The sequence below is a fragment of the Neolamprologus multifasciatus genome, chromosome 10 (assembly GCF_963576455.1).
Source record: "Neolamprologus multifasciatus chromosome 10, fNeoMul1.2, whole genome shotgun sequence".
Lineage (NCBI taxonomy): Eukaryota > Metazoa > Chordata > Actinopteri > Cichliformes > Cichlidae > Neolamprologus > Neolamprologus multifasciatus.
In genome coordinates, this window is record NC_140448.1 from 11,351,331 (window position 1) to 11,363,105 (window position 11,775).

Here is an 11,775-nt window from a genome sequence, read left to right on the forward strand (position 1 = left end):
ACCACAGTTATCCAGGTCAAATGTTGAGACCCCCACCCAAACATTCTCTGGGGAATTTCCTCTCAGGATTAACTCCTCTCTGTTTTACTTTCACAGTTCAACTGGGGAGGGTCTCCTATACTCTGCTCCTAAATTCAGGACACCATCAGGCCTTTATTACATTGAGGGCAGTGTCAATGTCTCTACAATAATTCTAGATTCTATGTTAACACATTTCTAAACTCTAAATCAGCTAAACATTTCTACATGTGTTTGATTGAGATGTGGTGAGTGTGGAGGTCATTTGCATTCAGTAAACCCATTGTCATGTTTCAGAAAATAGTCTGAGAAGATGTGTTTGGTGAGATGGAGCCATCAAGATGAAACTGCTGGGTGTAGGCTGTGGTGTTTAAATGATTCTCAGTTAGTACGATGAGGCCCAAAAAAAATATTTTTCTCCTTACACCACCAGCAGCAGCTTTCTGACACAAAATTCTGACCCTGCTATCTGAATGTCGCAGCAGAAAAGCAAACTCATCAGAGCAGGTTTTTTCCATCTTTTGACCAATTTTGGTCTTAATTGCAGCCTTAGTTTCCTGTTCTTGCACCATGTTTTGTCTTCTGTTGCTATACCCATCAGCTTCAAGGTTTGGCATGTTGTGCATTAAGAGATGCTCTTCAGCATATCTCAGTTGTAACCAGTGTTTTTTTAATTAATGTTGTCTTCCTGTCATCTTGAAGCAATCTGACCCTTCTCCTCTGATCACTGGGATCAACTAGACCTTTTCTCCCAGAGGACTGCTGCTCACTGGGTATTTTTTCTTTTTGAGATCATCCTCTGTAATCCTTAGAGATTGCTGTGCAGGAAAACCCAGCAGATCAGCAGTTTTTTAAATACCCAGGCCAGCCTGTCGAGCACCAACAACCAACCACATGCAAAGTCACTTAAATTACCTTCTTCCTCATATGTCTAAATGCACTGATTTGCTGTGGTGCTGTTTTTCTGATCATTTATATGCATTTGTGAGTAGTTGAACAGGTGTACCTAACAAAGTGGCCTGTGTATGTACCCAGAATAAGCCTTTCATTTATTTTTAAGTTTGGTTTCAAGGTTTGAGTGGTTTACATGCCATTTGTTTCTTATCAGAGAGAAACAGTATTTATTCATGTTGTCCATGGAAAGTAACTTGAGATTTAGTCATGGTACCTGATACCACCAACTCCTTCAGGGTCTGCAAGGGATATGGGCTATTATGCCTTGCCTCTTTACTGTAGCCAGATCTGATCCGGAGGCATTGTTCCAGTAGAGCTTATCTACAGTGTTCATGCGGTTGAGCTGTATCCTGGAATGCAGAGGCTGAATAGCTGGAAAATCCCCAGTCTCCCCCCCGCAGTGAGTGACTTTGCATGAAATAACTGGGAGTAAGTTATTTCATATAGTGGTAGCAGATTGTTTATTTGAAGGTAAGACTTTGAGGAAAGTTGACTGAGTAAACTTTGTAAAAAGAAATTTAAGGTCAATAGCAAGTTAGACATGCACTAATCCATACATGCATCAAATACTTTAGGTGCCCTTTGTTGCCACCAAAACAGCTTTGAACCACAGGATCAAGAACACTGGGTTGTACTGTCGTGTCAGACATTAGGATTCTGGCAGTGGGTCCTGCTCTAATGGATCATCTTGTTTCCTCGCCTTGCATGATGGCTGGATGCTGGATTTAGACTACAGAATGGCGAGTATTTGTTGTTATCAGTCCCATTAATATTGCTAATAGGCACAGAATTGCGTAGACATTTTTTGGTCCTGCAAAGAAGTGCACATAGAATCTCTGCCAGTAAATGCCTAGTAAGTTTGCAAATATTGCCTTTTTACAATGTTGTTGACTCCTAGTGTATTTTAACCCAAATTATGATTTTTTTCTAAACCTAGCTAAATACTACTGATTCCTAAACCTAAGCGTCAAGTGAGATTATCATATCTATTTTATTTTTAGCTTATAGCACATTTAAACAAGAGGAGATGACCAAAAGTTGTTTAGAGACAGGCACATTTATATTTCATGTTTCCAAAAAAACAGTTTTGAGAAACATGAAAAGCTGAAATGTGTTTTTTAGCTGTGTCAAATATTTTTTATTGCAAGGAAAAAACCACAGTGATTAGTAGTCATTAAAATCTCTTCAGAGTTTGCAGCTGGTGATGATTCATCTTTAAATGATTATTATTTATTTATTGTTATTGTTACAGTTTCAATTCAGTTTTATTTATATAGCGCCAGATCAAAACAGTAGTTGCCTCAAGGTGCTTTATAATGGAAGGTAAGGCCTTACAAGAATACAGAGAAAACCTGAACAATGAGACGACCCCCTGTGAGAAAACACTTTGGCGACAGTTGGAAGAAAAACTCCCTATTAACAGGAAGAAGCCTTTGGCAGAACCAGGCTCAGGCCATCTGCCACAACCTGTTGGGGTTGAGGGGAGGGAGACAGGTCGCTGTGGAGGAGAACCAGAGATTAATAATAACTCAGTTGAGCAGTTATTCACTTAGCCCATTTTAAGTCACTTTGCTTAAAATGCAAGAAATACGATCGTTCCATAGATGTCCCTCAAGAGCCCAAGTAAGTCTAACCTGCAAAATAAGGACACGCATAAAAAGATCCCTGTGCAGTTGAACACCGCAAACCATTTCTCTGTGGACTCCTTCTTCCCCTCAAGGAGTGGCAAGAGATGATGTGTGCACACCCAGAGCGCAATATACAGGACATGGAGAGAACTGAGTCTCCCGCTGATGCAAGCAAAAACAAGATGTTTACAGGTGAACTAGAAACTGTAAACTGGAGCAGGTCTCAGGTGTTTAGTGTAGAATCACTCCCTTTATTTTGGTAGCATTTAAATACATCTTTAATTTACAGTTTAAAATATATTCTCACGTATTCCATCTTTTGTTTTGGTTTGATTCAGGAAGTAACTTTACAACTTTATCTCAGTGTCACTGGTTTATGAACTCAAGGAATGCATGGTCATAGCAGTGTTGTAAATTTTCTTCTTATATTTATTAACATGCAAACTTCTCTTTGCAATTGCTAAACTGATAAAACCTTCACATAATACAAGTAAAAGCAGACAAAATGCATCATATGGGTTTCTTATAGTCTTAAAGAGTCATTCCTATTCCGTTAGGTGATTTCTTGGTGATCCATCTGTATGGGCAACAAACCCAGAGTCATTTTCAGTGACTGTCCCTGCACCTTCATCCATGTCATTCACATTTGCCTCTGCACAGCAGTCTGTTTGATTGAGGAAACGCTCCAGCAGAGTGACACGCTGCTTTAGCCGTTGCTGAGTGTGTGTGTATTCACTGAGTAGCCGTGCAAACCGAGTCTGAAGGGTGTCCAAAGAGGACTCCAATCGTTCCACCTTCTCCTCTGTGTCCTCTTTCTGTAGCCCGCCACTCTGAGCATTCTCATCCAGAAGACCCTCTTTCATCAGAATCTCCCGGCCCCTTTCCTCTAGCACAGTCTTAGCATCTGGATACTCAGTCACTGCCTCCATCAGGTCGTCCTTAGAGAGGCAGAAGAGGTCAGAGTAACCTAAGCTGCGGATGTTGGCTGTCCGACGATTTCCCATTTTACTACCTTTGATATTCAAAATGCTGATTTCACCAAAGCAGCTACCAGCGGTGAGGAGAGCGTACTGTGTGACCCCATCATCAGCCACCACAGCCAGCTTCCCTTCTTTAATGATATACATCTCCTTACCAATGTCGCCCTTTCTGCAGATGTAGTCGCCTGGACTGAAGACCTGAGGGCGTAGTTTAAGCACAAGCTCCACCAGCAATCCTGCCTCACAGTCTTGAAAAATCCGTACTTTCTTCAGGGTCTCCAGGTGGACGTTAATAGCAATCTCAGCCCGCAGCTTGTTTGGCAAATTCTTTAGCACTTCCTGTTCATCTACTGCTTTCTTGTTGGTCCAGAGGTAGTCAAACCATTTGATGACACGTGTCTCCAGTTCTCTGCTGACTTTGCGGAAGTGCATGTAGTGTTTGATGGCATCAATACGAGCTTGAAATTCGGCACGGGTGGCGTTCATGTTGGCAATCATTGAGCCAACATTTCCTACAATTGTAGCAAAGATTAATACCCCAACAAGAAAGTCAAAGACCACAAACACATACTCTTCATCTCGCACAGGGGCAGGCATCTCTCCAATGGTGGTAAGGGTAAGAGTCGACCAGTAGAGACAGTAGACATAACTCTGAGTCAAGGTGGAATACCCGGGTTTAGAGATGTTTGGGAACACCCACGTATCTGAGCCAAATCCCAAAGACTTAGATATAGCATAGAAGATGCAGGCATTCCAGTGAATGATGACCAGGATGTAAAGAACCAAGTTGCAGATGCGAAAGATGTTGGGGTAGTTGGTGCGTGTCTCTGTGCGGTCAAAGAATTCAAACATGCGTGGGAAGCGCAGCAGACGGTTAAACCTGAGCTGTGGTGTATGGATGCCTGTGGAGATGTACCCCAGGTCAGTGGGCAGGATGGACAGCAAGTCAAGCTTAAACTGTAATGTACGGATGTAGCTGTCTCTTAGCTTGGCGTGGTCCTTCACCAGCAAACCCTGCTCCAGGAACCCTGAGAAAAATAAATAAAACTCGTGTTTAGCTTGGTGGTGGATGAAAAAAAATAGAGGGCGGCTCAAATCAAGTTTTTATTTAACAGTTAAACTGGTAGATTAGATCCTCTCAGCTTTAATTTTAGAGTCTTTAAGCACATTGTTCCGTTTTTTTTTTGAGCTGCATAATTTGATAAATCCAAGTGGCAATCTCTGGGTCTGAAGCTAATGCCTAAAGGCCCTTTCACATAGGAAGTGGCATGGGTTGTGCTACATTGTGCTCTCAGACACATTCTTTACTACACTGCACCAAAAAGTTTCTTACTGTATCAGGCAAACACCAGCACAACTGGAAGCACCCAGGAAATACTGGCACGTGCCACATACTTTGTGGTGTAGTGTGACACACATTCTCGTGATCATATCAGTGCAGCTCATGCTGCTTCCTATGTGAAAGGGCTTTAATTGCACCAAACTGCATTTCCTCCAAAGGCCACAGGAGGCTAGCTCTAAAAATAGCCTTTTTTTTATTCATATCACTGAACTAATGATATGGCTTTCTACACAGTTAAAAATAATTAAAGCCCATTCGAGATGCTCTGATATTGTTTTTTTTTTCCTCTTTTCACTAATAAAATGATATCAGTGCACAGGACAGAGTCTATTGATGCACCTTGCTAACCAAGCTAGCATTAGCTATAAATTAGCATGCAACATTCTTCCTCTACATGTGCTCCATGTCAAGTACCAAGCAGCAGATAAAGCTAGTGACTAGGTTAACTCTTTCTCTCTTGGACAATGACCAGGGGTAACCGTTATTGGGTTTTTTTATGAACTCAGTTGGTTTCTGCCATATTTCAGGCCTGCTTCCACATCAGAAGTTAGAGAATGATCTCTGCCTATACAGCTAACTAGGGCTACCATTGGATACACCTGGGACCTCTATGTTTGCTAGACTTGTTTGACTGAGTGGTCAAAACTCATTAAGTGAAGCATTTTGCACGCTTCAAGCGCTGGTGGTCAACATGTCCTGCCAAAAACCGATTGCCCGTATTTAAACTGCTGTAAATAATTTGTTGGCCTATAATATGTGTGTCAAATGCATGCCTCATATCAAGCCATCTATAGCAAACATTAATCAGCATTCCTGTTACAAGTTAGAAGCCACACTTTTTTGGCAAAGTTACTTTATATAGCCAGTTAAAAAATCTTGTTGACATTAAAAATGTCTTTTTTAAGGTGATCTGCCCAAGAGGGCAGCAGACATTACAACAAGTATAACAGTAATTTTGTAAACTAGATTGCTTATAATGTAGGTACAATAAACCAGAGTCATAAAGATACTTGGAAAAACAGGTACTTTTTACATTTTCTATATAACCTCTTTCTAAATCCTGTTCATTAAAGTCTATTTACCAATATAGGTGTAGACTTTACATATTAAAAAAAACACCTGTAAACACTGTAAATCACTTTTTGACAGACAATCAGTTTTTTGGCACAATACTAAAATAACAGAATTTAACAGTACATGGTGCTGTGTGTTGTGCTGGAGACACACACACATTTTCACACACATTAATGGTTTTATTTCATCATGCATCCCTGATGTGTTCACAAGCAAATTTTAGCATAGGGTCATCTACTTGGTGATATTGTTATTTAGTGAATGTTGTAACTAAAATGTAAAGTTAGTTTGCATTTGATGTGTAAATAAAAGGAAGCAGCGAGGTTTGAATTAGAAAGCTGAGAAAATATAAAATGAAAGCAAACACTGACTCATTCAACAGGGTGTACCAATTTTCAGCAGAGAGGAAACTATGTCATCAGAGTAATCTAAAATTTAAGAAGGCCAGAAGCTACATTTTTAGGTGGCATACCTGTCCGGAGTCGAACACAGGTGTCTGTTATGTATAGAGCGTCAGAGAGGTAGTCCAGCACCAGCCAGCAGATGTAGTTGCTCACTTGTAGTTCGTCAAAGCATGCCCTGGAAAGGCATTTAAAAAGGATTTAGTGCTCTAGTCTAAGAAGTGAACACTACACTGTACACCCTCTGGAGGCTGCAGGGCCCCACTGACGCACATACTGTAGTGTTATTACCTCGCGACAACAAGGAACCAATTGTAGAGCACCGCCAAAGCAATAACAAATAACCAGCGGTAGTATACGTCATCGGAGGGAGACACCACAAACAAATCCCACTTTTTCCTGTAAGCAAAAGGAGACTGTGATTATGACACTCAGCAAAAATGGTTAGTGCACAACAACAGAGAGAAAAACAGCAATATAGTGCATCACAACACAATAGCTATATAATTATGTTTTAACAGCTATATGAGACAGCTACTTTTTTTGTAAATGTGACATCTTTCGGGTCATTTTAAAATATTGTGATGTTCTACTAAATGTAAAATATTTAAAGCTCAATTGATCTTCTTTTCCTTACATAGCACCTTGCAGTAAACCTATATTTCAGCAAGGACAACATAAATTACAGCCTCAGCACTGAGCGGAATAAACACTGTCTGTAACTCTGGGTGTCTCTACAACTTAATAAGACCTTTCAAGGATTTATTTTAGCCATGAAGCAGAAAGTCCCATCGTGATTTGTTCAAGTGTAACTCTGTACTCCTTATGCATGTACATGAAGGTGTACATAGTAAAGGTTCAGGGTGGTACCCAGGCATACCTAAAGATCCCTTTGGCATTGTTGCCATTGGCATCCAGTTGTGTGTTGCTGATGCGACTGGGGGCTGTTCTCAGCTCAGGGCCACGAAAGCGTTCCAGGAAAGAGTCTGGCCTCTCCTCCTCCTCCAAAAGACTCCTGTGTGCCCATTCCCGCAGTCTCACCACCAGGCTCACCAGTCTGACACACAAAAGGAACGCAACACCTCTGTCTCTGCATCTTTAGGCAGCTTTATAACTTAAAATCATGTCAAAAGGCATCAGTTCAAACACAGTTAATGTGCGAAACCATCACAGAGCTGCAAATTAGCGCACATGATTTGAGACCTCATTTTGTCTTTCCTTTTCTATCTGTAGGACTGGAAAATCTTGAAAAGCCTGAATGAAAAAAGGGACTCTAAATTCCTGCAACCCATCAGAGGTCAAAGGATTTTCACTGGACAAATGTAATGAATTTTGCAGCAGTCGACGACCTTCATGAAAAAAGACAAAAAGCTCTTCTATAGCCATTTCTACAAAGCCAGACCTTTGCTACAAAAAAGTTATTTAATATGTAATAAGAGCTCCACAATAATCTTTCAGCTCCTTGAATCAGTCCATTTGAAATTGCCATACCATGCTGACGTGCCACAACTGAGTCATCACAGGTTTACCTTGAGATGGCTCCGGTCCTTTGAAAAGAATTTCTTGAACCGCCTCCATGAGGGTCAAGAGCAGCGACTCTTTGCAGCTCCGAGGATGTGTCATCACAGATCGATGGGACCCTAGTAGGAAAAAGTGACAGCCCGGCTTCTTTAAGCCATTACTAGAGCCTCTGTTTTGTGTCTCTGAACAAAACCGCTGAGAAAAACATAATGAACATGAGGAAGCTCTTGTTACCTGCTGAGAATGCTCTCTGCTCTCTCGATTTCCTCCTCCAAGCTGGTCTTCACTGACAGATTGTGGGGAGACCGATCTCTCTCTGCCAGCTGGCCCGTCATCTTTAGATCTGACAGTAAGGACAAACACTAATATTAAAGACCCACTTACAGCCATTTAATCCATATCGTGGAGTGTTGGACATGCTCTCCTGCTTCAGTTACACTGTGGCAGGAGAGAAAAGTGTTTATAGTGCATGTCTCAGATAATAGTCAGGGGACTGGGGCGGTGGGGGACAACTGGGACTGTGGTAGATAGTCCCTAACCTAGCCCATCATACAGCAGGTGGTTGCTGTGGTGACTCATGAGAAATAAAAAGCTCAGTTTTATGGACGCAGCAGCACTTTAGATACACAGTCAAAGTTCAGTTAAAGCACAAAAAGTCACATTAAGGCTGCTGTGACACTTTCTCCCTGCAGCACAGACAGATGATGGGGTGCTTAGATGACTGTTACCATTGTGTGACTAATTGGTGGGTCATTAATGAAAACACACACAAAGCCATCCTGGAGCTCTGTGGCTCAGTGAACCAGTCAGCTGCTTTCCCTCAGGAACCACATCGCTTAGGAAACCAGGCTGCTGAGAGAGCGCAAAGTGTGGCATGACATAACAGCACGATGGCTGCTGAGGCCACAAAGAGTGATAATTCACCCCTAAAGTCATCCAGCTGCCTGCCAGTCCACACTTTGTAACTTTACTAATGTGGAGATGAGACTTTTTCCCTCTACTTTAGCAAATAATTATTAATTCCGCTTATTGAATATGTTACGCAACACAACTTTTTTCCACAGTGCTCCACAGCAAATGTAGATTACTAGCATCATAATAAAGTATATGCCAAACTGGCCTCAGCTTAAACATATCATCCTACCTCTAGTTTCCTTGAATTAGTCCAAAAAAAAAAAATCCTCATGGTGACTTCACACAGGGACACCCAGAGCTGGTCTTCACCAGCCAATCTATCCTTTGTGCCCACGCCGGATGCAAGTCCTGCTCTTGCACCATTCTCGGTTGTGAGCCTCCTCTCGAAGAGCGCTCTCCTCACATGCGTGAGCACGTGGTCCACCTCATCCTCAGATGGGCTGAGTGCCGAGGAAGCAGGTAGGGGTGGGAGATGGAAGGTGTGGAAATCTTTCAAGTAGTTGAGAGCCTTGATGTCAGCATCAAACTGAAGAGTATTCTAGGAAAACCTTGTTCCTTTTAACTTGTATTACTCAGGAGAATCGTGAGAAACAGAACAAAAGAATGCAGCCAGTTCATCTGATTTATTTGGTTTTCTTTATATATGTAGTCTGCCTGATTCATATTCTCAGCATTTCTTAGTCTGACATTTTTCATATTTGCTTGACAGCTCATCAGCATTTGTAACATATCGGCTTAATGACATATCATAACCCTTGTTCGCTTGCGAGCGCTCTCATAAACACAATGATAACTTTTCTTAAGCTCATTCATGTCTGAGCAGATGGGTCATTTTAACAGTAGCCGGTTTGGCTCAAAGAGGTGTGCAGTACAAAAAAGGAAGATTAGCAGAAACAGAAACATGAATGTAGTCAAGCTTATGCTGCTGCTCCTGCGCTGATTCCTACTATGAACTGTCTCATTACATTGCATATAATAAATGTGAGGAATTAAGTGTATTTTGCTCACAGTACCTTTGTACTAACATATGATTTTAGGGCTGTACACTTATATTTGTAGACTTACTGTGAAACTTTATCCATCCATCTATTCACTTATCCTTATCAGGGTCGTGGGGGGTTGGGGCCTATTCCAGCTACTATAGAGTGAGAGGTGGGGAGCCAGGATGTACCTTAGATATAAGGTAAAACACAAACTTAGCCTTTTTTCTTTATGATCTAGGATGGGATCATTAGGATCTGTGGGATATTTATGATTGTTGACAGTTTGATTTTGAGAGTTTGACTTGAAATATTTTGCTTAATCTTCTCTTGTTGACAAAAAGTAACAAGAGCAGCGATGTTTATGAGTCTAAACTTTCACCACAGCCACACTCTCCGCTGCAAATGGAGCTTGAAAACCCAGGCGATGGGGACCACATGAGACTTCTTCATAATCATGCAGCTTTCCGACAGAGCCTGGCAGTTTCCTCTTTAATCAGATCCTCAAAAACTTAGTGGGAGTGAAGCCCAGAGGACTTTCCATCTGACTAAGATTCAGCCCAGTGAACAGTAAACTTCAATCTGCCATTACTATCTCTGTTGGGCAACGAGATTGTTGATGGACTGTGAAGAGACGAGTAAACGCAGAAACTGTAAGCGCTTTGTTTTTTTCTTTTACAGAGTTTTTTTTTTTTTTTTTTAAAAACAAAACAGGTGGGGGATTTTATGGTGAAAAAGAGGAAGAACATAAAGCATAAAGGTAGTAACATTAACAGAAGCTCAGATAAGAGGAAGGAGAAGCAGTAAAAAAACAACAACAGGTATCTGATGTAAGAGGTGCTTGGAAACAAAGAACTTCCTCCTGAGTACATTTTGGGATCAATCATTCACAAAACAAAAGATCTAATACACTGAAAGTACTCGGAGAATGCTTAAAGTCATGGGAGAACGGGCATAACATCAGGTTAAACATATTAAATGTTAAAGTGTTTTTAGACTTGTATGTATCCTCTTCTATGGTTACTTGTAACTATACCAACCACTGTTTGTTCATACCCTTCAAGATGTTGAGCCAAGATGATGCATTTCTTGCATGATGAATCCAGCATCACTAATTATACTTAATACGTCACTTTATTCAGATAAACTGATATATTAGCCATGTAAAAGACACAGACATGGTCACCAACAGTGCATTTAAATGATGCTCAGATGGCACTAAGGGGCCCAAAGTGTGTCAAGTAAAAAATTGTTGGTATAATCCATACTTTCATACTGATTACACCAAATTCTGATTATACCTTCTGAATGGTGCAGCAGAAATCCAGACACATGAGACAAGGCGACATTTTTCCAATCGTTCTATTTTCCAGTTTTGGTGAGCCGATGAGAATTATGGCTTCGTTTTTGTGTTCTTAGCTGAAAGGAGTGGCACCTTGTGTGGTCTTCTGCTGCTGTAGTCCAACTGCTTCAAGGTTAGACATGTTAGCCTTCAGACATGCAGGTATTTGTGTTTAACAAGAAACTGAATAGGACAGCTTTGTTGCTATGCAGATGATACCCACCTATATTTTTCCATGAAGTCAGTTAGGTAAACTACAGGCATGCCTTATAGACATTGAAGCCAGGACGACCTCTAAATTTGTGCTTTTAAATCTCCGCAAAACTGAATTTATTGCACTCTGTCCTAAAAATCTTAGACATAATGTCTAACCAGAGGTCCCACTGTTGCTCATAGTGGGTTGTGTAGATGTGCGAAGTAGGTGTGTGAGGTTTCCTTCTAATATTGTAGAGACTTTATCTTACAATATAAAGTCCCTGAATTAGTGCTATATAATTACAACATGTTTATTTTGATCTACAAGTAACCAATCACAAAGCATCCACTTTGACCTAATGTTGTAAAGTGAAAACATAATAGTAAATTTCATTTTTTAAAGAAAAGTGGAAGAGCTTAAAAGA

General features: G+C 40.9%; 1 protein-coding gene across 2 annotated transcripts; it reads right to left on the minus strand.

The window, feature by feature from the left end:
• Positions 1 to 253: 253 nt before the first annotated feature.
• On the minus strand, positions 254 to 11,702 carry LOC146509648 (cyclic nucleotide-gated cation channel-like). Of its 2 annotated transcripts, XM_085175418.1 has the most exons (7): positions 9,063 to 11,702; positions 8,153 to 8,261; positions 7,927 to 8,037; positions 7,278 to 7,454; positions 6,689 to 6,796; positions 6,469 to 6,575; positions 254 to 4,608 (listed from the first exon to the last, which is right to left on the minus strand). In XM_085175418.1, the coding sequence occupies exons 2-7, from the start codon at positions 8,251 to 8,253 to the stop codon at positions 3,146 to 3,148; spliced, it is 2,067 nt and encodes a 688-aa protein (XP_085031544.1). In that variant the 5' UTR covers positions 8,254 to 8,261; positions 9,063 to 11,702; the 3' UTR covers positions 254 to 3,145. The 2 variants fall into 2 exon arrangements, with proteins under 2 accessions (XP_085031544.1, XP_085031545.1); XM_085175419.1 differs by having other exon boundaries at positions 8,153 to 11,702.
• Positions 11,703 to 11,775: the final 73 nt, after the last annotated feature.